At 39.3% G+C, this 27,677-nt stretch overlaps 2 protein-coding genes across 2 annotated transcripts; both read right to left on the bottom strand.

Moving 5' to 3' along the window:
* Positions 1–35: 35 nt before the first annotated feature.
* asah1b (N-acylsphingosine amidohydrolase (acid ceramidase) 1b) lies at positions 36–4,934 on the bottom strand. Its single transcript, XM_047366316.1, has 14 exons — positions 4,779–4,934; positions 4,624–4,670; positions 3,725–3,815; positions 3,559–3,645; positions 3,401–3,479; positions 3,240–3,314; positions 3,105–3,150; positions 2,473–2,617; positions 2,333–2,387; positions 2,162–2,243; positions 1,616–1,747; positions 1,248–1,371; positions 1,065–1,121; positions 36–567 (listed from the first exon to the last, which is right to left on the bottom strand). Exons 1-14 carry the CDS (start codon positions 4,845–4,847, stop codon positions 478–480), a joined length of 1,179 nt encoding a protein of 392 aa, XP_047222272.1. The 5' UTR covers positions 4,848–4,934; the 3' UTR covers positions 36–477.
* A 3,959-nt stretch (positions 4,935–8,893) lies between these two features.
* Positions 8,894–25,693, bottom strand: frg1 (FSHD region gene 1). The gene is made up of 9 exons (XM_047366317.1): positions 25,547–25,693; positions 23,205–23,269; positions 18,970–19,092; positions 16,160–16,217; positions 15,826–15,940; positions 14,182–14,286; positions 13,899–13,990; positions 11,829–11,939; positions 8,894–9,055 (listed from the first exon to the last, which is right to left on the bottom strand). The coding sequence occupies exons 1-9, from the start codon at positions 25,603–25,605 to the stop codon at positions 9,019–9,021; spliced, it is 765 nt and encodes a 254-aa protein (XP_047222273.1). The 5' UTR covers positions 25,606–25,693; the 3' UTR covers positions 8,894–9,018.
* Between the last annotated feature and the right edge of the window lie 1,984 nt (positions 25,694–27,677).

Genomic DNA, 27,677 nt, shown 5'->3' with positions numbered 1-27,677 from the left:
ATGAAGAGATTATTCAAAAGAAATCAATCACACCCTTACTTGGTAGATTAGATCTTATTTCCATCATCATGAAAATCCAGTTACAAAACAGACCATAAAATCTAGGAATTCATTTGTTAAACATTTAAAAAATAAAAACAAAAACAAAGAGGTCATCACTGAGGTGCATTTGTCAGTATTAGTTGGTAGAACAAACATTTTTAGTAAGGCTGGATTGTTACAGTAATAAGAAGATGAAATACATTTACAGGTTTAATTTCCCTCATAACAACAGCTGGAAGTGTCCTCCAAACTTAATGTGCCTCCATACTCCATACATACAAAACCCAAATGTCTAAAGAACTTCAGTGTTTTGATCAGGGGTTCAGGTCAACAGTTGCTGCGCAATCAGTTAAAGCTTGTGTGTTTCGTGTCGGGATCAGCCGAGCCATCTTCTGTGAAGATACCCGAACTAGCCCACTGTCGGTGTTGGGAGGATCACCAGGGCATGCACGGGTTTGGACAGTCCCGGATGTACGACTCCAGTTTGCCTTCAGACACTTGCATCAGTGTTGTGTAGGTGGTCAACTACAACAACAAAAAAAGCTTAAAAACATATTTCATACTACACACATAGAATCTAAAGCGATGCTGTTTATTATCTTGTCATGCATGTTGGCATCAGTTTTCAGTGAACCTCAATCTAAAGAAATTAAACGCATTTTGTGACACCCGAAGTAGAACATACAAAAGGTACAGTCTGCTACTTCATTAGGACAGAGTTAGGTTGAATCCCATTCCAAGCATTCAGCATGCCGAGGTGAATCAATTTTCATCAATACAGACTAAGTGTGTGCATGGTGTAGATGTTAACTAATGTTTCCTGGTCATTGTTGCAGAGCAGTAAATCTGAGTATAGCATCTCTGAATTGTGATGATCATGCCTTGGGAAATATTGTTTTTAAAGAAAACTTATACTTATAGCAGCGTATTGTAATGCTGTGCAAATGTAAGGTGGATACAGAAAAGTGCGACGGGCAATAATATCCGTGTCGATAACTGCAAACTGTTATGTGAAGGCTCACCTTGTTTAACACTGGTTTGGTTGAGAGCACATCATACAGAGTTTTCATAGAGATGTTCTGGAAAAAAAAAAAGATCACAGTGCCAAAACTACAATAAAACAGGAAATTCAGGCAGAGGTTTGATCCAAAAGGCCTCATCCAGGCAGTAATTTAGTCCACTTCTGGACAGATATTAGTCCTTACTGCCTGTGTTGTCTGGTTCATGCACTTCATGGCAGGAGTCCTCCGGTCATCCAGGAAGAAAGGTTCCTTCCAGTGGTCGTAGTTCGTCTCCAAGACGTACCACCGGCCCAGCTTCACGTTGATCCTGAAATGAAACAAGTCCAGTAAAATCTCAGCCTGGGCTTTCACAAATCACCGAGCTTCTGAAACCTCAGGTGATCTGAAACCAGAGATTTCATCACTTTCTTGTTGTGTAAGACTTTTACCATCATTTTCATGATGATTTAGCAGAAAGACCTAACATGAAAAACACCTCTCCAAAACTTATTGTAGGAAAGAGAAACAAAGAAATTAAATCTAAATTAAATGTTCCAAGCTTGAATACTCACTCCAACACGTCAATACTGAGTTGCCTGGACCTGGTGATAATGCAGCCTTGTCCCGTTTGGTTTCCTCCGAGGATGAAATACGCTGGAGCAAGCATTTTGGTCAGAGCCAGCTGGTTCTTGGCTTCCTCATAGCTGATGGGAACAAAACAAAACTCACTGCTGGCATCCAGTTTTCATGAGCGAGCAACCAACCAGCTTCAAATGTCAGTTCCTGCTTTATTCAGCTCTTGGCAAATGAATATGCTGTTTTTGCCCGATATTATTGTTATACTCCTACTTTTTAATCACTTAACAGACTTGGATAAATCCATCTGATGCAGACAACTTGGAATACTTAATCACAGAAGATTTATGAAAGACTAAAGGTGACGAAGCCTTATTTTTTTGTTTTGTTTTTTATGTTACTAGTACAGAGTAAGATGCTGCCTATTAGTGTCAGTAGTTTGATCATCCTGGTCCAAAAAAGAAAGCTATGCAAGATATTTAAATGAGTTTCTGTGATCTGATCAACTCCACAGATGTCCTTCAAATATTACGGTGAGGTACCTGTTGGCATTCTCTAGGACAGATCGAGTGAGGAAGCTCATCCACATTCCATCTCTCTGTCCCATGATCCATTCCAGGATTCCTGCATCCAAAAACATCATAGCTAGCAGTCAGTAAAAAAACTAAACAAATTACTTTTACCTGGTGTGAAATAGATGGCCTATGACTCACCGATGTATCCTCCGTCGAGGGTGAAGCGCTCGTTCATGGTCAGAGTGAAGATGTGCTGAAACGAAGAATAAAAATTTGTTTGAATATTTTTGCTTCTGGTCTTTAGCTTAGGCAAGATCTTCTTTAATAAAACGTCTTACAGGCTTGATGCCAGTGAGCATGCCGACATAGCCGGCAAAGTTTGTTGACTTGAAGACTGTTTGGTTGTTTCTTTTGAAGTCCAGGTTGACCACCAGAGGCTTCAGCTTCTCACTGATGGTCCATGACTTGTTTTTCACATCCCAGCTGCAAAGAGGCATGTTTATATGCAACCACTGCAGCAAAGACTGAAGCTAAAGCATGTGAAGTACAGTGTCAAGCAAAAGTATTCATTTCCATTGAACCTTTTTACATGTCATGTTAGAGCCTCAATGTTCAGTTCCTCCATAACTTGATCCCTGACCTGTGTGCTGTGCTCCTTGGTCTTCATGATGTTGTTTGGTCAAGCCCCCGAGGCCTTCACAGAACAGCTTGATTTATATAGAGATTACATTTACACACAGGAGGACTCTAGTTTAGTAAATAAGTGGCTCCTGCAGTCACTTCTGTGTACTGGATTTGTTTTTAGGGGTAAAGGGGGCATATCAGCTTCCTTCCACTTCACATTTATTTGCTTCTTTGTGAAAACAATCCCAATAAAACACATTGAATTTTTTGGTTATGTGACAAATTGTGAAAAAGTTCAAGGAACATCAACATTTTTGCAAGGCACTGTAATCCTTGAGGTCCTTACCCTAAAAATAATCCAAAATCTAAATTTCTGCCATGAAGGAGGTTCCCTGTTAAAATAACAAAATCCCAAAGAGTTTTAGTCCATGAAGAGAGTTCACTGGTTCTTGATTAAAACCAGTTTCTCTTAGGTACTCACCTTTCTCATCTTGTGCAACAACAGATGTGCACACAGTGAACACCTCATAGAAGATGTTAAACAGAACAACCTCACCTATGTTACAGAAATAAAAAGGCAGGAAGGTTAGTTTCCTTTATGCATTTTGCCAACTAAAGAAGTGATTATTCATGTTTATTTACCAAGAGGAACCCCAGAGACGGCAGCGATCCCCTTAATCTCATCACAGAACGGGTTTGGGAGTGTGTCCACCATTAAAGGCTGTGAAACATTACAAAAACATAATGCAATCAGAAAGCCTTTCACCACTACAGAAATCAGAGGAGATGAGGACTCTCACCAGTGTGATGTCAACCAGCTCTATCAGCCTTCCACTGGGCACAAAAGCATTGGCCAAATCTCTGATGGCTTGGATCATACCGACCAGCTGAAATCAAGGACATCCTCAGTGGCATTTATGTTGAGTCACAATTTAAAACTTGTTCAGGAGCTAGTAATCCTCTTACTTCATTTTTTTTGTCAGAGATCACAGCAGTCCATCTCTTGCTGGGCGGCAGGTCCAGGTCGATGGTGTACCAGCTGACGGGTCCCTTGAACCTGAACAGAAAGAAAAAAGCTGTAGGACATCCTGACGTATGCGGCTGTGATGATATTTGTTGTTCTGTGGGATGAGTTCTTAAGCTTTAGGGAGCATTTGATAAGTAACCCAAGTACAAACCACCCAATAATTATTTTTGATACAAAACACATTTATGGTCACCCCTGGTAAAGACGTGTAAAAAGTCCTAAAATACTCTTTATTGTACTTGCGAGTAGTATTCCCCGCTGAAAGAAATGCTGCATTTTTCACTGTCCTTGGTGTAAAGAAAAACAAAGAGCCTCCTGCCTTATTTGCAGCTGTTAAAGCTCTCAGGAGCTTCTTTTGTAACCATTTCCTGACTTATGAAGGGGGACACACACTTGCATTAGTTGAATGACATGTTCTCTTGTCTTTCTCATTTTAAAGACCTTACGCTTAAACTTGATTTCATTACTGACTTTATAGACTTATTGATCGCGATATATTCATCTTAAACACGGATATGACCTGCTGTCAGTAGTTACAGAAGATCGCTGCTGAGTAGCTGCATGTAAATGAGCACCCAGAGGAAGATCTCGCATGTTTATCATCGTTAACACCACAGACATCCCTCCTCCTCGTTTCTAAAGTAAATGGCTCGACCTCAAAATCTAATGCGACAACACACAGCCTCTGTGGTCTGCGAAATGTCGAAACTCAGGGGTCAAACTGCAACTGAAATAACGTTAGATTTTCCAGGAGCAAGTGAAGGGAGCAGGGCCCAGTCACAAAGCGTTACAAAACACCTCGATGAGTCATCAGTTCAACGGTATTTGCGACACCTACGTCGGGCCATTCGGAGGATACATGTCCGCCCGGCAGTCCTCTGTGTACTGAGGAGAAATGACAGAACCAGAGCTGTAAATAACCAGGTCTTCACGCAGCCGCACGCTTTATCAGGCTTCATAATGTCAACAGCGACGGAGGAGGATGTAACTCACCGGTGGCACAAACTGCGCCGATGCGACGGAGAGAAAAGCGGCTAAAAGAATGAAAACCCAACGAGCCATTTTTAACAGCCTGACTGAACTCGCAGAGTCCTGCGGCTGTTTGTGTTTTGGTGACGCTTAAAGTTTGCGGAAGTAGTTGTTTCTCCTCGTGACTTTGGGCTGGCCTATTTTCAAGAAGGGAAACACCCCCAAAACTAAATAAATAAAATATCTTCTATTGCTATTAAAATTTGATTAATGTTTTCCAATAAAGATACATTAAAATTAGCTTATTTTTTGTCACGAGAGAAAATTCCCTAATTCAAACATTTCACACCTAACCCCCCCGTTTTGATGTTAGTGGTTTGTCCCATGTGGAAATGAAAGTAGACCACAGTCTCACTCATGTGGTAGATAACGTTGGGTTCAGCATGTGACTCCTGCTTTTTTTGTTTAAACAGTGACCAAACATGTTTGTTAACCACAGATCTGCCGCACAGAGTCGCTTTACATTTGGTTTTATGCCAGATAAGAAACATGAACAGGACTCACACAGACTGATTGCCAAACAATGGCCCCAACATCTCTAATTAATGTCTGATAGATACAGGTCCGTCTCAAAATATTAGCATATTGTGATAAAGTTCATTATTTTCCATAATGTAATGATGAAAATTTAACATTCATATATTTTTGATTCATTGCACACTAACTGAAATATTTCAGGTCTTATTGTCTTAATATGGATGATTTTGGCATATAGCTCATGAAAACCCAAAATTCCTATCTCACAAAATTAGCATATTTCATCCAACCAATAAAAGAAAAGTGTTTTTAATACAAAAAACGTCAACCTTCAAATAATCATGTACAGTTATGCACTCAATACTTGGTCGGGAATCCTTTTGCAGAAATGACTGCTTCAATGCGGCGTGGCATGGAGGCAATCAGCCTGTGGCACTGCTGAGGTCTTATGGAGGCCCAGGATGCTTCGATAGCGGCCTTTAGCTCATCCAGAGTGTTGGGTCTTGAGTCTCTCAACGTTCTCTTCACAATATCCCACAGATTCTCTATGGGGTTCAGGTCAGGTGAGTTGGCAGGCCAATTGAGCACAGTGATACCATGGTCAGTAAACCATTTACCAGTGGTTTTGGCACTGTGAGCAGGTGCCAGGTCGTGCTGAAAAATGAAATCTTCATCTCCATAAAGCTTTTCAGCAGATGGAAGCATGAAGTGCTCCAAAATCTCCTGATAGCTAGCTGCATTGACCCTGCCCTTGATAAAACACAGTGGACCAACACCAGCAGCTGACACGGCACCCCAGACCATCACTGACTGTGGGTACTTGACACTGGACTTCTGGCATTTTGGCATTTCCTTCTCCTCAGTCTTCCTCCAGACTCTGGCACCTTGATTTCCGAATGACATGCAGAATTTGCTTTCATCTGAAAAAAGTACTTTGGACCACTGAGCAACAGTCCAGTGCTGCTTCTCTGTAGCCCAGGTCAGGCGCTTCTGCCGCTGTTTCTGGTTCAAAAGTGGCTTGACCTGGGGAATGCGGCACCTGTAGCCCATTTCCTGCTCACGCCTGTGCACGGTGGCTCTGGATGTTTCTACTCCAGACTCAGTCCACTGCTTCCGCAGGTCCCCCAAGGTCTGGAATCGGCCCTTCTCCACAATCTTCCTCAGGGTCCGGTCACCTCTTCTCGTTGTGCAGCGTTTTCTGCCACACTTTTTCCTTCCCACAGACTTCCCACTGAGGTGCCTTGATACAGCACTCTGGGAACAGCCTATTCGTTCAGAAATGTCTTTCTGTGTCTTACCCTCTTGCTTGAGGGTGTCAATAGTGGCCTTCTGGACAGCAGTCAGGTCGGCAGTCTTATCCATGATTGGGGTTTTGAGTGATGAACCAGGCTGGGAGTTTTAAAGGCCTCAGGAATCTTTTGCAGGTGTTTAGAGTTAACTCGTTGATTCAGATGATTAGGTTCATAGCTCGTTTAGAGACCCTTTTAATGATATGCTAATTTTGTGAGATAGACATTTCGGGTTTTCATGAGCTGTATGCCAAAATCATCCGTATTAAGACAATAAAAGACCTGAAATATTTCAGTTAGTGTGCAATGAATCAAAAATATATGAATGTTAAATTTTCATAATGACATTATGGAAAATAATGAACTTTATCACAATATGCTAATATTTTGAGAAGGACCTGTACATCAGTTTCCTGATGACCCAAAGCCTATTAAAGCACTACTTTAGTGTTCTTTAGAAATTAAGTCATGAGTAGCAGAGAATTATCAATTCGTATCATTGTTTTATTTCTATTTTGTATCATTGGTTTATTTCTGTTTATCAGAATTTGATTTGAGTAACTTTTAGTTTTGTTTAGCTTTATTTCAAGTTTAATTTGATAGCAAGGTCTTTAATGTCATTTATCTGATTAATCTAGTAATCACAACAGGTTGGATTTAATCATAAATGGAATTGAATGTTTTATTTTTGTCTGTTGGGTAACAACTTTCAGTGTTTCGTTTTAAAATCTATCTGTTTCTCAGGGGTGATTGCATTTCTTCAGTTATAAATGTATTTTATACCAGTTGTCTAATAATTATTTTAGTTACATTGTCATTTTTAGGTGTGTGCTGTCTGCACACCTGTTCCTATTTTCAACCTCTAAGAAACTTACTGTTGCATTTAACTGTAAGAAAATTGCTCTATTAATAAAATTGTTAAATGATTTTTGAGATTAGCACTTGATCCCTTCAATTTGAGTTGAAATGTTTAAGATTCAAGTTAGACATAGCAAATAAAATGTCTGAAAGTCAGAAATCTTCAGGCAATCTGATTATCTGAAGAACACATTTACGCCAGAACCACAGAAATCACTGGACTGTTCTTACAGCAATTACAGTCAGGTTTTTCATACCCTGGCCAACTCTTATTTTATCTGTTACTGGTACCATTATCCCCATGATGATAAAGACAGTCTTTGCAACAGGAACAGAAATATGGGGACCACTGGTACAGTGTCTTATATTTATATCCCTTAAAAATTAAACTTTTTGGCCAACATGCAAAGCTCTATGTGCAGTACAGTCGCTGCACATCACCTTGAACACACCATACCAATGGTAAAACATGGTGTTGGCAGCATCATACTGTGGGGAAGTTCTTTAGTAAGGAAAGGGAAGTTGGCCAGAGTTGATAGAAAGATGGATGACAATAAAGAAGCAAAACAACCAAGCGCTACAATAGGATGGCTTAGACGGAACCACATTCATGTTTCTGAATGGTCTAGTCAAAGTTCAGACCTAAATCCAAATGTGATTCTGTGACAAGACATGAAAATTACTGTTAACAGACGTTCTAGAGGTGTGAATACTTTGTCATTTAAGGTTCTAATAACACAGCTAAAATCAGTCCACATCTCACTTTTCCTCCTTTTCAAGGCATTTATAAATCCAATAATTCAGGACCTCTGAATAACTAGTCCTTATAAATGCAATATTTACAGGATTAATACTACATAATATAAAACAGCTTTTAATTTTCCTCCTCTAATAATGTCCTTCATGCTTCCTAGTCTTAAACCTTTATGATTTTCTACAGTAAAAAACTCATTTATCTGCTTTCTAATTCTAATTAGGCTTAAGCCTCTTATTATTACATCTTGTGCCACACATTTCTGCTACAATTTTTTGTTGCACCAATGATTTTCTGCATTTTACAGACAAACAACCCAGCAAATAATAAATCCAGGTGCTAAGGGATAAACCTTTTTGGACACTAACACCTGCCATATTTCACCTTCCCCTGTTTTAACTTATGTATGTGCCTTTACTGTGCTGTTTTAGGCAACATGGTTCATCATAAAAAAGCAAAACATAATCAATGCAACACAGCTTAAAGCCATATTGACTGATTTTGACATAAATAAATCATACATATAGTTATTTACACAGTTCTAGAGGCCAATTGGACCACCAGTGTTATTTCAGGTACTCCGGGGTAGTGTGGACACACACTAGTTAATTATTTATACTGAAAGGCCAGTGGGTCACCTAAATTCATAGGTCCTCACAAAATATAGATATGTGGCAGTCCAAACAAGAAGAAGCAATAAAGCCATTTTAACCATTAAAAGTTTTATTTTATAATGTAAAAAAAACAAAAAAACAGCCATATCAAATTAGCACATCTGCAAAGTAAGCAGGATTTCTAAAAGACGTGGTAGAAATCCACCGAGTTTTCATTTGCAGTATCGGTCTGCTTTCATTTTGCTTCTCCTGCAAACAGAGGAAAAAGACATTTAAAATTCAGTGTACCTCAGGAGTTTGAAAATATTACTTTAGTTTGACATTTTTACTGATATATACACACACACACACACACACACACACACACACACACACACACACACAATGTACACAAGAATTACTGTTGATATTAAAGCATACAAAAAAAGAGAAAACATTTGTATATTGGAATGTCTATTATTTGCATAATTTTTGTGTTCATGTAGAGAAAATATTTTTTTTCTTCAATGCTCTGGTAAATTAAAGTTTGTTGAATAGGTTTTAGAATATTTACTTAATCATGTCCCGTTAAGACGAGCTGAAACAGATCTGTGAGATACATTTTCAAATTAAATTCCTTCATTCAACAGATCTTAAATGAAGCATTTAAATGCTACAAAGTTTATAAATCTGCGTTAAAAATGAGGAATTAAAGGATTTTAAAATCACGGACACAAAATTTTGCTGCAGCTAAAAAAAAAAAAAAACTCGGAGCAGCATAAGACAAAGGGTTGATGGATGGACTAAAGTAGTCTATACCTATTAGGTCAGTTGGTTTGAGGTATATGCTTGTAAATTACTCCTCTCAATTGAAATGTTCACATTTTACCACATTAGATCCATGAACTTAGATGGGAGAGTAGAGCTTAATTGTGAAGTGGAAGTAAACCGCTACATGGTTCTCAACATTTTTACAAAATCTCTGGAAATTGTTGCATGCATTTTACTCTGATACCCCTAAATAAAACCAAATGCAACCAATTTCTTTACCTAAATAGTAAATGGAGTCCATCTGTGTGTAATTTAATCTGAGTATAAATTAAGCACTTCTGTAGAGACCTCAAAGGTTTGTTAGATAAGGCTGGTGAACAAACGGCGTCATGAAGACCAAGGGACACAGCAGACAGGACCGATTTTAAACGTCTAACAGAGAATTGTCCATCATTTGAACATGGAAAGAGCATGGCAATGCTAAGCAAGGGCCATGCTAGCGGTCAAATAGCTTATTTAAGAGAAAACCTTGGGTTTCCAAGAGTTCTTTGTTCTTCTCTTGTTCAATAATCTGCTATTTTGACTATTTTGAGATGATGATGTTAATATATTTTAATCTATATTGATTGAAAAGTGATACGAAGCTATAAATGTTTTACACTATAATTTTATAAAACTTGTACAGTTAAAGTATATTTAAGCTTTTTTAAATCTTTCAAAAATGAGAATTTTTGATAGAAAAGTTTCACAACAAAAAATAGACTGTAAAATTTGATTTTATTGGTCAAGGGGCCCAAAATTCCTGGCTGCGCCCCTGGGTGGCAGCATCAGCCTGTAGAAATGCTCTTCATCAGCAGCAACAGGGAAGCTGGTATAAAGCTAGGTACAACGTAATCCTGGGACAAAACCTGTTAGAGACTTGAAAAGACTTGAGACTGTGGAGGAGGACAAGCAGGACAAGAACTTGAACCATAAAGCCACAGATACAATGAAATGGTTTAGTTTAAAGCATTTTCACATGTAAACTGGCAAAAAATAAAAAAACTGTTGATGCGCATATCTGCTTGAAACATATCCTAAAAGATGTGTAGCTATGATTGAAGCGACCAGTTGTTCTAGAAAGTATTGACTTGAATACCAATGCACACCACACTTTTCAGATTTTTACTTACGAGAAGTTAAGAAAACCTTCTACTCTTTTTCTTCCAATTTCCCAGTTTGAGCCACTGTGTTGCTGCACCATCCCAAACCCAATAAAATACTTGGAGGTTTGCGGTTGCAACGTGATGTTGCAATGTGAAAATGTTCAAGTGGTTTGAAAACGTCTGTAAGGCACTGTTTATCAGCTCGCAACGATTTGGTATTGTACAAATGCCTACAAAGATTACATGAAAACCACGCAGTCTGATTTCACAAAACTTGACAAAAAAAAGAACAAAGGAAGGAACCAAAATATCCTGGTTTGGGTCAGCACCACTTTTATTCAAACTGCATCAACCAGCTGTAGTAGAGGACATATTCACTGTGTACAGGATTCCTGCACATTCTGGAGTTTTTGCACCCTTTATTGCATTCTGGACATTTGAGTGCAAAATATCCACCTTGAACTGCTTAAATAGAAGTTGTAGGTTCCACAAAACAATAAGTGCTGAAACTGGCTTCCAGTTATTGGAAAGCTAACAGCGTTTGCTGCTTTTTTAACATCTGAACAAACTAAGACCAACTCTGTTTCAAAATCTGTAACTCTTGTATTTGCCAAATCAGATCTCGTGTAGCCTTCATTTAAAGCAAATTATTCGAACTACACATTTTTGCTTTAAGACTTTGAATACCTTTGTTTAATTTGTAGAAGATTTCAAATAATAGCACCTTCAGTATGTTGCTTGCTTTATAACCAGACTCAGTCTGGCTTAACTTGAATTTGAAGGTGTCTGAAGTCCAAGAAGTAGTAAAATGGCCCTTTTCTAATTTTTTGAATGAGTGCGCATTCAGTCAGCAGGTCAAAAACCAAGAAGGCTGATGTTAAATGTTAAAATCAAGGTGGCGTGTGTCAAATCAAACATAAAGAATGACATTTAAATATAAATCAATGTATGAAAAACTGAAGTACATTAAGCACTATAAGATTTTTGCCCTTAAGAAAGTTAAAGTTGAGAAAAAAAGTCTAGAAAACCAAAGATTTTTCTCTTTTATCCACGTTTATCCAGACCTTGAACCCTGTTACATAAAATTCCAGACTGTGGGAACCCTGTGTGTACTATTGCTTTCATACCTGTCCAGCAAAGCTTCGTGAAATTTTCCATCCATCCTGGCTTTCTTCAGTGTAGAGGCGTCTCCTTCATTAACCCTGAGCCGCCTATCTTGAAAACTCTGAAATTTCTTCCTGTGATACAGAGAAAAAAGACATCCCAGTTGTAACAAAATAGTATGCAAGAATATTAATTAACAATTTAATTAAAAAAAACATTCAGATAATGAAAAATGGAAGCAATAGTGCATATTGGCTATGGCAGCATGTGGTGTGTTATAAATCAAGCAGTAGGACAATTATCCAGTTAACAGACCTTCTTATTTCACTGAAATATCTGTAACACTGTTAGGAAAAAACCCAAGGCCTTTTTATCTGAAACTTCTTCTGACATTTGGTTTCTCTCCGCTCAGCCAGTGTTTTATGATTCCCAGACTGTACTCCATCTTGAAAGGCATTTCACGAGCTAAACACTACATCAGCCAACCAGGCTCAAGGGCAGCCATTATCAACATGTCAGCATGATGAGTCCATTTTCCTAACATTCATCTAAAACAAATAGAGTGGAAACACAATCTAAAGCATGCCAACCCCCAAAAAAAGGAAAAGTGCCTCAGACGAATTGCGTGCAACTTTAAAAGGCTGCATAAAACACAGTTAGAAGCTGAAATGTGCCGTTGCTCGCTCTCTCATCACACCAACAGCAGACCATCAACACCACCTCTGAGGGGTGGCAGTGATGAGGCGGATGCTTAAAGGTGTGATCTCATTCAGGCGTGCGGTTTTGCTGTCAAAATCTTGCCGACACAGACTGACATCATGTGAAAGCAAAGTAAAAAATAAAATCACTTTATTTATTCTTCCCAATCTGAATAAAATGCTTCCGCGCCAACTTTAGAGGAGGCGACAAGATGTACCAAGTGTACCAAAACATCATTACACATCCAATGTCACAGCAGCATTTAGGACACATGGCACAAGCAATATGGATTTAATTATACAAACGAAACCGTCATTTAACAAAAAAAAAAAACAGCTTCTGAACGCAACAGTTGGGGAAAACAATTATAGGACATCTGTGATGATATTTCTTTTTTAAACCTTGATACTTCAGCTCCTACTAACAACATGTTTGTTGCTCTTCGCTGAGCATTCAGAACCTTGCTTTAATATGTGAGCTGAAATGGAAAAGCAAGATCAAATTTAAATATTTTTTTAATGATTATTTTATCGGTAACTATATCTAACTTGAACCAGTGTGAAAAAAGGTGTGGTTAGCTCAGCTCATTAAGGGAAATTCAAAGACAAAACAAGTCTGGGTATATAAACATTTTGAACTATTCTCTTTTCCTTTTACATAACTACCTAGAACTGGAAAATTAATTCCACACTCAAATGGATGCATAAGAACTAGGGCAGCAACTAACTTTGCTAATCGATTAATCTGTCCACCATTTTTTTGATTAATCGATTAATAATCGGATAGTCAAATGTGCTTATTAGATTTGTTACAGAATTTGAACCAAGTGAAGCCTAAGCTATGAGTTCTGGTTAGAGCATATTTACATACAAAGAAGATTTTTTTTCATCTTCAATGCAAAATGTATGTATTTTTGTACAAATTTGGCCTAATTACCGCTTTGTGTGGGTTGTTCTTTCAGCAAACGCATGTTTTAGAGTTTGTATACTCCAGTTAACGATTATTAGACCATTAAATTAGTTGATGATTATTTCAAATATCAATGAATCACGATTAATCCAATTAGTTGTTTCTGCCCTAATAGGAATCCTTCCCCTTGCTGGTGACCAGTTTAAACAAATCAGAAACTTTTTTCCACATGTTTTCAATAATTTAAAAGAAAAAATAAATAAAATAAGGATAAGGGGAATACCCTTTCCTCTCCATAAAACATGCATGTAAATAACTAGAAAACACACTCTCTAAACTATGCTAATTATAAAGCAAACGGGCTTTCTTTTCTGCACACTATAAGCTGCACACCAAAACAGAAAGAACTGATCATTATTAATGTAACATGCATGCTGCTTGTGCATAAATGAGTAATATTCCTATAAACAGTGTTGAGAACTTACACATAATTGACTTCACAGGATTTTACATTTCCTCTGTCCTCATCTGCAATGTCATCTTTATGCTTGACTTCTCGTTCTGTATTAGTCCGGATCTTCTCACCAAGGAGAGAAATAAAAAAACAAAGAGAGGGTGTACATTAACAACACCTCAACCTCCCTTAAGTGAGGTGGCTAACATTTACCCCCTTCTCTTTAACCAGTCAAGTCCCTGCAGACACTGCATGTACCATAAATCACAGGATTAACATGAATCCTTGGAGAAAAAAGAAACACAATCTATCACCTTCAACATCTCACTGTCCCCTGCCGTCTTGTTCTTGGCCACAATGTCTCCATCGTCACTGTAGGAGATGAAACAGCTATTTGCAGCCAGCAGAGCCATTTTACCCTGAGGCAGGGCAGAACAAAAACAGAGATTAAACACAATTGTAGTGAGATGGGTTGTTGTGACAGAAACATATAAAATACCAGATGTTTGATGTAAAAGATGCCTGAAGATTGGAGGTTTTAAACAAGGCACCAAAACAAGCCCTGGACTGTCAAGGCAGGATGACAAGTTGAGTGTTTACCACTAAAGCTAATTTTTACCTGTCATCCTTAGCCCCGGCATCAAGAAAATAACAAAACGCATCTGAAGATAAAATGTTGGTCAAATTATTAGATATGAAAAACATAGAAGTGAAATTTCTGAAACTTTATTTCTAAATAAAAAATAAAAAAAAACCCGTTTGCATCCTTGGCACTCCTGGTGAAGATATGCAATATGCTTTAAATTAAAACTAATCTTTAGAAAACATTTCTTTTGTCTCTGCACAGCACTGAAATTAGCCGCTAAAGCAGGAGAGTCCAAACTGCAGCAGCCCAGGGGCAATTTGTGGCCCTTGGAATAACTTTGTGTGGTCCCTGATCGCAGTACGAATATGGCCAGCCACCAAATGAAGCTGATGTGGCTTTTTTTAGGACAGGATTTTCACAGAAAAATGTATCTTCTGTCTTCTTCTATCTTCATAAATGGAAAATCTCCGGTACAACACAAGTTTTTTTTTTTTCCACTTTTATCTCTTAGTAAGTAGGGCCAAGAAACATCCAGTGACTTTTAAAGTGTTAGAAATGTGCTCAGTAGTTCTGCCAAATCATTCTAAGTAGGAAAAGCATTATGATTAATTTTATCAGGTGATGCAGAGTATCAAACAAGACAGTGACATTTTCATCACAACTCAAACAGGCGTGGTCACACCCATTCATTAATACAGGCCAAATAGAGCGAGGGTTTAAGAAGAAAGTTCTCGCTTTTGCTAGAAGAAACTGAGGAAACTGTAAACATTTTTTATTAAGACTCATTTCTGAGAAACCTTTCCTGCAATGATCTTTTCTACAGAAACCAGACTACTTTGCTACATAAAAATATTGCATGTTTAATTTATTGCTGAGCAGGTAAAAAGAAAAGAATTCACAACAAAATTATTTTGTGTTTTAAGTTGGAAAAAATGGACCCTGAGCACGTAACAGGAAATAACATTTAACTAAAAGGTAAAAATCTGATCTTTTCACAATCTCATAATACTTACATGTTTTTTGTTAACATTGAGAATAAACTATTTGATTAGATAAGAAAGCCAATAATTAAAAGAAACCGAGTCCCAATAGATGATAATGAAGGCGATTTTATATAAAACTTTTTGTATTAATAGAGATGCCTCCAGGTGTAGGTCTGGATAACACCAACATCCAGGCTCCAGCGTGGTCTAAAAGGCATAACTTAACATTTAAAAGCAGTGACTCTTCCAAAATCTACAGTGGCTAAAACAAAACGCTATAAAGTGTCATATCTGTAGCTGTTCCTCAAGGCCTAGACACAAAAACCCTGCTAATGTATATGACACAGCTGGCTGACAGAAATGAACAAAATAAATTTATATTTACTCACATCCTGGAAGACAGGTTCCCATTGTTCTCTGGAGCCAATGGCGTCGGAGCGTCCCATCACCAAGCCGTCAGAGTTGATGCCCAGATATTTCCCGTATCCAGATTTCAAAGCAATTCTTCAACAAAACAAACACCAAATTATAATTTAAGAGACAAAACAATGAGATCTAATTCTGAAACGCAGGCATGATAAATTGCTCTGTAATATGCAGAAGGCATCACAGACTGGTTGGTAAATTCATGCAGACAAGACAAATCTTCAGAAAACGTTATGAACCGAAGGGAGCAATGAACACCAGCGTGTTACAGGGTGCGGTTTGTCTTTGTGAACTCACCGTGAGTCTGACAGTTTAATGGCAGTGAACTGTTCTGGTGGGTCGGGTCCCTCGTCATCTGAAACATCATGGGAGACATTTTACAAGGCTTCACACTCTTTGGCCTACGTCAAGCTGAATTTTATCTAGGGCATGTTTGAACATATTGGGCTAAATTTCTATGAACATTAACCTGTTACAACGTTTCATTAATTCCTAAAATTCATAACATCAACCCTCTTACTTTACTTTTCTGTACTGATCTGGGGTCAGCTAAGAAAACACTAAGTTTATTACTAATTTATTACAAAGTTTTCTAGACTCAAATCTATAGCTACCTACAACAGTTTTTATAACATTTTGGAGCTGGCTGCAGGTCAAAACAAATGATGACGTTGACTAGATAATCTATTGACATAAATGGTTGAGGTAAGTTTATTTTCGTTTTATAATTTCTTGAAATTTCTTCTCCTTTTCTCCACATGGTTGAGTATGAGGACAGTCCTCAGGCTGCAGCCATCAGCAGCTGAGCTGAGGGCGTTTAAAGTACTGGAGTAATTCCAACTACTGACAATAAATGGAGGTTTTTGATGCACTAAACATTTCATTTCATTTCATACCACAGGAGCACAAGCAACATTTTGCTACATTTTGTTAATAATTATTTATGGAAAGATTTTGACCGGAACCCTGCTGGATGTTTGACTGATTACCACTGTATGTGTTAAGTTGTAAGCTTAGCCTACAATATCAATCTTCACTCTGCCCGTTTTTAGTACATTTAACTGCATAAACAATGTTTCTAGCTTAATCTTAATCTGGGAAAGTCATGTAAAACCATGATTTGGAAAGAAAATGGGAAGAAAAGTCCTCCTGCAACCCTAAGGTTGGGCAAGACACTTAACCCAAAGCTGCCTACAGATCTGTGTATCAGTGTACAAATGTGTTTGTGTTCATAAATACAGTTGATGTGTGGGTTATATGTGCACCGTTACATAGATATGTGTGGAAAGGTTACGGTCTCCATTATTACCGTTAAAATAAACAGATTATTTTTCCATAAAAGTCACATTCCTTACTTTACACACAGCCAAAGCTTTGAGAAATTTACCACCCCTCACACAGCTAACAGAGTAAAGCTGGGATACAAATTTCAAATGGATGAAGCAGAAGTAGAATGTGTCATAAAATGTATTTTGAAAATGATAATAACATTCATAATTTTGGAGAATGTGTTTTTGAAAGGCTGTTGGCATCTTTAAGGCTATACTGACCAGTGGCTACATGTGACCAGTTGTGCACCGTTTCAAAATGAAAAATTCCCAGAACAGTCTGAGCAAACATACTGTTAAAAAAGGGACAATCTCTAGTCCCCCTTTCTATACTTGAAGCTTTTGGGCTCTTTCATCTCATACAAATGAGCTTATATGAATGCAGAGCATGAAGGCTCACTAAGGGAATTGAATGTTCTTGCTAGAATTAATTGTCTGCAATGTCTTTTCAGGGCAGACTGATTCAATGAGAACTACTCTGTCAGAAGTGCCTACAGGTAGAAGTAATATCTCATTAGCTATGGCCTTCTCAGCTCCTGTTCAGTCTTTTTACCTGGTATCTGACTTCTCCACTTAGGTTTTTAGGTCCATTGTGGCCTTGAGCCAAAAACCAACTTTATTCCCACAAAGCCCACTTAGCATAAAACTCAGTTTAGGTTTTTATTTATCTTGTGGAATAACTGGAATACGTCTGATGTAGAATAACTGTACAGATGGTTACATGTAACCTGATTGGCAGATTAAATTACTTTCTTTACCCAAATATTTACCCAGGTTTTATTAGGGCTGCACAGAGGCAGAGTTGGTAGCCATGTTTCTGCATGGAGTTTGTGTGTTAGCCCTGTGCATGGGTGTAGCTTTTCTCTGGGAACTCTGGCTTACTCCCACAGTACAAAAACATGACTGTCAGACTAAGTGGCCTCTCTAAATTGCCCTTAAGTGTGAGTGTGTGCGTGATTGTTTGTCCTGTGTTGCCCTGTGATGGACTGGAGACCTGTCCAGGGTGTACCCCGCCTCCCGCCCAATGAACGCTGGAGATAGGCACCAGCTCCCTGCAACCCTGCAAGGTCAAGCGGGTGTAGACAATGGATAGATGTTATTAGGGTCTATGGGTGGTGCATACTGACTGGGAACCCTGTTACAACCGTTGACATTATTAGCAGCCGACATTTCTTCTATCATCGATGCCATCATTCATTCTGCATCCAAGAAACTACAGGTAATAAATGCCAATTATTTCAAACATTCTTGTACAATTCAGTTCAAGTGCCAATCCCATCCCAAGGTGGACTAGTCCATTTATATCCAATTATATAAAGTCCCAATTCAACTCAATTTATTCCAATACAATCATATAGTCACACTCAGATAACATCAAATCCAATCCTAATTATAATACAGTACAACCAAATTCAGTAGATCATATGATGCCACTTGGTAAACTCAGATCTTTCAGTGTTTCATTTCTTTTATTAAGTTAGTTCTAAACATTTGTAGTAATTGTTAAATGACTTTTTTTTTGTGCATGGACTATAGAAATGTTTTGTTCAATAAATATAAAAATTTTTGTTCAATAAATATTGCATCCAAGCAGGCCTTTTGTGATTGCAATTTTGCACACATTGATATGTTGTGCAGCTCCAATAAGAATAATGAAGTGATTGGACTGAATCCCATGGAAGTATATCTTTTAAGTGTACAGAAAAAAAACATGAGCTGCATGAATGAACTAAACCCCTGAAGTAATAATTGGATCATAATCCCAGTGTCTCCTTATACCTCCATGTGGTGCACCAAGTGTGAAGAGTCCAGTATCCAGGGCATGAATGTACGAGTTGTTCTGCATCTCTATGGCAACCGTTCCTGCAATATCACCGAAACCACTGACACACCACCAACCGCCTAGGGAACAGAAAAACCCAAGTACTGCAGCAGGCCAAAAAAATACAGTTACATCACTATTTTAATCTTTCACTAAGGTCCATTCATGGAGATGTTAAATCCTCCATTTAATGCATGTTTTTCTTTAAAAACAGTACAACTTAGGATGAAAAATGATTCTGGTTGTGTAGAAATCTGATTATTCAAACATGAAAACATTTGATCGCTGACAAATTTACTGACATATTTATCCATCCATTCATCTATTGTATTCCGCTTATTTGGGGTCGGGTCGCGGGGGCAGCAGCCTAAGCAGAGTAACCCAGACTTCCCTCTCCCCAGCCACTTGGGCCGGCTCGTCCGGGGGAATCCCAAGGCGTTCCCAGGCCAGCCGAGAAACATAGTCCCTCCAGCGTGTCCTGGGTCTTCTTCTGGGCCTCCTCCCGGAGGAACTACTTACTGGCATATTTACTGTTATATAAATGTAATAATACCGTCTGCTTTATTTGATTTTGCAGATTGTTCAAAATATGACTCATTTTCAGGACTTTAAATGAGTATAGAGTATTTTTATTATACATGCAATTAAAATTATAAATGTTGAAGTTATTTACATTTAGAGACCAGGTTTTGGGATCGCAAAATGTAGAGCTCTCTAAATTGTAAATGTCGGTTGTGCAACTTGGCTAAAAAAAGCTTTTTTGGAAAAACGGCTTGGTTATATATTTTTCTTTAAGGTCTAAACAACCTGGCAATCACCCTGCCTTAGTGATGTCATCAGGTTCAAGATTTCAGGCAGTTAAAGTCTGTATAAAATTTTTCATAAGCAATAATTATCAAGTTTAGGTATCAGAATTAGCTTTATTGCCAAGTTCGTACATATAAACAAGGAATTTGACTCCGGTACACTTTGCTCTTTTGTTCTGTTTTTGCATTACAGAATATACAAATTTACAATGTACAATATACACATATCTAATAGAAAAGGTGCATTTGCAACATCTGTATGCTGTTGTTTTGTACTCTATTAAATGTTCATCAGAGAAACAGCCCGGGGGAAGAAACTGTCTCTGTGGCAGCTGGTTTTAGTGAACAGTGCTCTGTAGCGCCACCTGAAGGTAAAACTCTGAACAGTTTATGTGCAGGGTGTGTGGGGTCTGCAGAGATTTTGGCAGCTCTTTTCCTGACCCTAGACCTGTATAAGTCCTGGATGGAGGGAAGGTCAGCCCTGATTATTCTCTCTGCAGTCCTGATTATTCGTTGCAGTCTGGACCTGTCCTGTTTTGTGGATGAGCCAAACCACACTGAGATGGATGAAGACAGGACAGACTGAATGATGGCAGTGTAGAAGATGACCAACAGCTCCTGTGGAAGGTTGAACTTCTTGAGTTGCCTCAGGAAGTAAAGTCTCTGCTGGGCCTTCTTTTGAACAGTGTCTATGTGTGAAGACCATCTCAGGTCCTCAGAGATGGTGGTTCCTAAGAACCTGAAGTGGTCCACGGCCGATACAGTGTTGTTGAGGATGGTGAGGGGGGTGTCTGGGGGTAGTGTTCTCCGAAAGTCCACCACCATTTCCACAGTCTTGAGTGGGTTGAGTTCAAGGTAGTTCTGACTGCACCAGTGTACCAGCCGATCCACCTGCTGTCTGTATGCAGACTCAACACCGTCCTGGATCAGTCCAATGACAGTGGTGTCGTCTGCAAACTTCAGGAGTTTCACGGACGAGTCCGATGAGGTGCAGTCATTTGTGTACAGAGAGAAGAGGAGTGGGGATAGAACACACCCCTGGGGGGCACCAGTACTTATTGATCTGGATCGGGAGAAAATGCTCCCCAGTGTCATCTGCTGCTATCGGTCCGTCAGGAAGCTGTTGATCCACTGACAGGTGGAGGCTGGGACGTTGAGCTGGGTGAGCTTCTGGTGGAGGATGTCTGGTATGATGGTGTTGAAGGCCGAGCTGAAGTCTACAAACAGGATCCTGGCGTACGTCCCTGGACGGTCGAGGTGTTGCAGGATGAAGTGTAGACCTAAGTTAACAGAATCATCTGCCGACCTGTTTGCTCAGTAAGCAAACTGCAGGGGGTCCAGCAGGGGGCCTGTGATGTCTTTCAGGTGCTTCAACACCAGCCGCTCAAAGGATTTCATGACCACAGACGTCAGGGCTACAGGCCTGTAGTCATTTAATCCTAGGATGGTGGGTTTCTTGGGAACCGGGATGATGGTGGATCGTTTGAGGCAGGAGGGGACCTCACATTTCTCCAGTGACTTGTTGAAGATCCTTGTGAAGATCGGAGCAAGTTGATTTGCACAGGCTTTCAGACATGATGGGGAGACGTTATCAGGTCCTCCAGCTTTCTTTGTTTTCATGCGCTGAAAGAGCCTGTTTACATCTTCCTCGGAGATCTTTAGTGCAGGCGGAGGATCTGAAGGTAGGGGGTTGGTTGCTTTATTTGTTCCTGAATGGGATGTGGAGGAGATGATTTGAGGTGTGAATGGCTTCTTGTCATGTCTGCAGTAGAAGACATTCAGACGGTTGGCCAGGAGACAACTCTGTTCAGGATGAGTGGGGGGGGGCTCCTATAGGCAGTCAGGCTTCTCAGACCAGTCCATACAGCTGAAGTGTCACCAGTTGAAAGGCTGTTCTTAAGCTTCTCACTGTAGCTTCTCTTAGTTGCTTTGATCTCTTTTGTTAGTTTGTTCCTGGCCTGCCTGTACCGCGCCCAATCTCCACTGCTGTGAGCTTCTTCCTTTTCCCTGCGCAGATTCCTGAGGTGTGGAGTAAATCATGGCTTATTGTTCCCAAAGGTGCAGAAGGTCTTGGTCTGCACACACTTGTCCTCACAGAAACTGATGTATGATGTCACCACATCAGTTAGTTGGTTTAAGTCAGTGGCTGAAGTTTCAAAAACAGTCCAGTCTGTGCATTCAAAGCAGGCCTGTAGCATCTGCTTTGATTCCTCAGTCCACTTCTTAACAGTGTGAACCACGGGTCTGGAAGCTCTTAGTCTCTGTCTGTAGGTTGGGATGAGGTGGATTAGATAATGATCCGAAAAACCCAGAGCAGCCCTGGTAATAGCATGATATGAGTCCTTTAAAGCTGTGTAACAATGGTCCAGTGTGTTTTTGTCTCTGTTGGGACACTTAATATGTTGTCTGTATTTGGGGAGTTCATTTGAGAGGTTTGCTCTGTTAAAATCTCCCAGTATTATGATGAAAGTGCGTGTATTTTTCTCCACGTCTGTAATCAGCTCAGCGAGATGTTTTTCAGTGGCAGAAGTGCAGCCATGCGGTGGAAAATATGAGCCGATTATTATAAATGAGGAAAACTCTCTCGGTGAATAAAACGGTTTACAGATGATGGAAAATGACTCCAGATCCGGGCTACATGTTTTTCCCAGCGCTTTTATGTCTCTGCACCAATCTTCATTTATATAAAAGCAGATTCCGCCTCCTCGCTTCTTCCCCGATAGCTCTGCGCTGCGATCCGCTCTGAGCAGCTGGAAGTCCGGCATCAGCAGTTCTCGGTCCGGGATGTTTTCACTCAGCCATGTCTCGGTAAAGCAGAGAATCGCTGATCCGCGGAGGTCCATGTTTTTACCGGTGAGAAGAAGCAGCTCGTCCATCTTGTTGTTGAGAGAGCGGACATTTGCCAGGTGGATTGAAGGCAGTGGTGTGCGAAGTCCACTTTTGCGGAGCTTTACCAGCGCGCTTACCCCTCCGCCGTTTTCGGCGCAGAATCCCAAATAGAGCCGCAGCTCCGCTTGCCAGGAGCTCAGTGAACCTCGGATCGATGAAAGATGGTGAAAAAAACCCAAGAGAGGACTCTCTGATGTTGAGAAGTTCCTCTCTACTGAATGAGACCACAGGATTGTGGCCCAATACCACAGAACTGTGGTGGTCCCCTTATAAGGAAAGCTACTCAAAATAGCATCTAACATATTTAGGTTCAAACGTAGTGATCTCCAATTAAAGCAGTTTCAGTTAGATTCTGTACCACTGTAAATTGAGCATTGTTTAATTAATAGTCTACAACATCTCCAGACCAAACGTGAGCAATTTAAACTGTCTTTAATTAGTGTTTTTTTAATATTCAAGCACACTTTGAAATTTTATTGCATAATAACTGTACATACCAATAATATCTAGCTTATCTTCGTCATTTGCCGATTTTCTCTTATCTTTGTGCTTCTTCTTTTTTCTGGAGGAAAAAAACATTGAAGCTTCACTTTGTGATCAGCTGATTGCACATTTACATACACATGTAGACACTGAACAGATTTCCAAACCAAGACTAATAACATCAAATTGCTAAATTCAGGAATAGTTCATCAACACACACAAAAAAACTCACACATTGTGCTAATATTATTAAAGAATCACTATCATCATGTATGATACATTTATCTTGTTCAGGACTGAATCAATCAATCGGATTAATCGTGAATAATTGATTACGGAAATAATAAACTAATTTGCTAATCGAATAATCGTTAACTGGGTTATAACTAGGACTCTAAAATATGCCATTTGCTGAAAAAACAACCCACTGAGAGTAGAAATTAAGCAAAAATTGTCCAAAAAATATGTACATTTTGCATTTAAGATAAATCCAGAATTACTTAAGTGGCATAATTTTAGTTTCATCCGATTTAAATTCTGTACAGAATCTCCTATCAAGCATCTTTTGTTATCCAATTATTGAATGATTAATCGAAAAAGTCAACAGATTAATTGATTAGCAAAATAATCCTTAGTTGCAGCCCTAATCTTGTTCTTTAGAGAAGTGTAGAAACACTCCTCACAAAAAGTGAGGGGATATTCGTATTTCAGTTGAAATCTCAGGATGCACTTTTCCCTTTCAGGTGAACTAAATGTGATGTTCTCTAGACCTTTGAGTCCAACTGTTAGGTGTTTCCATACTTTTTCACAGCAGCTGCTCCCTAACAAGGAGCTTAACTGCGAAATTCACAACAGGTGTTTGATCCATGAATTGATCAATATATTTCCTGGTTGAATCAGAATTAGTATTTAAACAATCCTCCTCATCATGCTGTTCACATTTTGACACCAAGACAACACCTAACAATTAATCAACAATATCTCACCATTGCAAGGCTTCAGACAGGATATTCTCAGACAGAAGTGACCGCTGAGCTTAAAGTGTCGCAGAATGTCATCAGCAGGTTGCAACAGAGATACAGAGAGACTGGAAGAGTCACAGAAAGGAAGGCATAGGAGTGGACACACATTGCCAAAATCCATTTCTGATGACCACCTCGATGTGAACAGTGCCCTGCGGAACCAAATGATGAATGTCATTCATGCCGCGGTTGGCTTCAGTGCCGTTGATGAAAGTCGATTCACATTGAGCAGAAATGTTTGCAGCCAACGATGTTGGAGACGTCATGGAGAGCACAATGCATCAGCCACTGTTGCCACCAGGCGAGGCTTTGGTGGTGGTGGTATTACAGTGTGGGCAGAGGTGTCTGGTCAATACAGAACTGCCCTTCATTTATACTATACAAACTACCTGAGTTACATCATTAATCTACTGCCCCTGCATGAACAACACAGGTTTCATTTCATCTTCATGGATGACAATGCTCCAGCTATCCAAGGTCGCATCATTAGGGAATGGCTGCTGGAGCCCGGGGTACCAAGAAGAAGGTGGCCTTCACTTCCTATGGAAAATCTATATAATCACCTGAGTCGCCGTCTAGAGGCTCGTAACTCCGTGCCCCCTGAACCTCAATGACCTGAGGGCTGCCCTTTAAGAAGAGTGGGATGCCATGCCTCAGCAGACAATAAGTCGACTTGTGAACAGCATGAGAGTTTGTTGTGAAGCTGTAGTTGATGTTATGGAGACATTTTGTTGTTGTGATATACCCATCACCGTTGTTTACGTTTGTTTCAATCCATCATTCAGATGAGGAAATCACCATAATATGCTTCTACTTAAATGTCCTACTTTCATCATATAGTATCACTGTAGCGTGAACCGTTTACGTTTTGCATAAATTTCACCCGAAAGCCAAATATCTCTAACTTTATGTGAGTAGTGTATGTATGTGGATGCAGTCAGTTCCAGTTATCGTCACAAAAATATCTAAAACGACCGCTAATAAAATAAGTCAAAACGGACACATTTAAAATTTTAGAAGGTAAATATGGTAAACACATTAAACTAATGAGCTAACAACACGAACAGCTAACATATTAGCCACCGCCAGATATGACTAACTAATCAACAAGCTAACGAGTTATTCTAAAGTTTAAAGTAAACAAGCTATAGGTAAAAAATCTGTTCAACTAAATCAAGGAGACATTTTAAATCTTAGAGGTTCCTTTAATTTTTTATGATACTGAAAGTCACAGTTTAAGCTAGCGCTTTAGCTAAAACAAAGGAGACATATTTCTACCTGCTAACAACACCGCATCTAAATAACTAACGCTTTTAATAAAGACAAAAACTTACCCTTTATTTTGACCTTTCAAAACAAGTTTAGTTGATTTTACATGTGAATATTCAGACATGTTTTCACTTAGTTTCGGCGGCTAATCTACTCCAGTAAACACTATAGCCTGTTAGGGTACGGCAGCCGGGAAGGTCCAAAAAACATCTAACCTGTATGTTTTCGAAGCCTTTTCGGACCGCCTGAGTCTACTGTACTGAAATAACAATAATGGTATACACACTGAACCCATAATAAAAGGGACACGGGTCGAAAATAATATTTCAAAACAATGAACCTTTTTTGGTATTAAGTTGGAGAAAAGACCAAGCGAGAAGAATATACAAAGAGTGCCTAATAAACATAGTAAAATGTTTTTGACTTTAACACATTTTGTCATGTCACAACCACTGGCTTCATTGTACTTCTTTGCATTTATATTCAGCCACCTTTGTTCTGACACCCTGGTGCAACCAGTTGCCTTCCAGGCTCAACTTATGAATAAATAGAGTCCACTTTTGCCTAATTTAACATCAGCATAAATGCTGGTAATCTTTGAAGGTCTCAGAGGTTTATTAAAGAACATTAACAAACAAAAAGCACCATGAAGACCAGGCCAGTCTCACCTGTCCATGGCAAGACTGATGGAAACTGATGTGAATAGTCTGAATAAGCTGGATTGATTTTACATAGAAGAACGGGAACATATTCCAGTCTCTAGGTGTACAAAGTTAGCAGAAACATACCCCAAAGGAATTAGAAGGTGATTGTACAAGCTTTGACATAATACAAATGTATACCACACATGTTTTTCAAATATTATTTGTGAAGAAATCATAAACACCATGTATTGTTGCCTTCCCGTTCAGAATTATATCCTACTTTGCGTGGCTCTATCACATAAAATCCACATAAAACACAATGAAGTTTGTGGCTTTCCTAGTTCTGCAAGAGAGGAGTCTGAAAACAAAAAATTTGCAAGTACAGTACAGACCAAAAGTTTGGACACACCTTCTCATTCAAAGAGTGTTCTTTATTTTCATGACTATGAATATTGTAGCTTCACACTGAAGGCCTCAAAACTATGAATTAACACGTGTGGAATTATATACTGAACAAAAAAGTGTGAAGCAACTGAAAATATGTCTTATATTCTAGGTTCTTCAAAGTAGCCACCTTTTGCTTTGATTACTGCTCCGTACACTCTTGGCATTCTGTTGATGAGCTTCAAGAGGTAGTCACCTGAAATGGTTTTCACTTCACAGGTGTGCCCTGTCAGGTTTAATAAGTGGGATTTCAAGCCTTATAAATGGGGTTGGGACCATCACTTGTGTTATGCAGGAGGTGGATACAGTACACAGCTGATAGTCCTACTGAATAGACTGTTAGAATTTGTATTATGGCAAGAAAAAAGCAGCTAAGTAAAGAAAAACGAGTGGCCATCATTACTTTAAGAAATGAAGGTCAGTCAGTCCGAACAATTGGGAAAACTTTGAAAGTGTCCCCAAGTGCCGTCGCAAAAACCATCAAGCGCTACAAAGAAACTGGCTCACATGAGGACTGCCCCAGGAAAGGAAGACCAAGAGTCACCTCTGCTGCGGACGATAAGTTCATCCGAGTCACCAGCCTCAGAAATCGCAGGTTAACAGCAGCTCAGATTAGAGAACAGGTCAATGCCACACAGAGTTCTAGCAGCAGACACATCTCTAGAACAACTGTTAAGAGGAGACTGTGTGAATCAGGCCTTCATGGTAAAATAGCTGCTAGGAAACCACTGCTGAGGACAGGCAACAAGCAGAAGAGACTTGTTTGGGCTAAAGAACACAAGGAATGAACATTAGACCAGTGGAAATCTGTGCTTTGGTCTGATGAGTCCAAGTTTGAGATCTTTGGTTCCAACCACCGTGTCTTTGTGTGGCGCAGAAGAGGTGAATGGATGGACTCTACATGCCTGGTTCCCACCGTGAAGCATGGAAGAGGAGTTGTGATGGTGTGGGGGTGCTTTGCTGGTGACACTGTTGGGGATATATTCAAAATTGAAGGCATACTGAACCAGCATGGCTACCACAGCATCTTGCAGCGGCATGCTATTCCATCCAGTTTGCATTTAGTTGGACAATCAATTATTTTTCAACAGGACAATGACCCCAAACA

Source organism: Girardinichthys multiradiatus, chromosome 5, assembly GCF_021462225.1.
Source record: "Girardinichthys multiradiatus isolate DD_20200921_A chromosome 5, DD_fGirMul_XY1, whole genome shotgun sequence".
Classification (NCBI taxonomy): domain Eukaryota; kingdom Metazoa; phylum Chordata; class Actinopteri; order Cyprinodontiformes; family Goodeidae; genus Girardinichthys; species Girardinichthys multiradiatus.
Note: the sequence above shows the minus strand (reverse complement) of the source record. Positions and strands in the feature narration are given on the sequence as shown.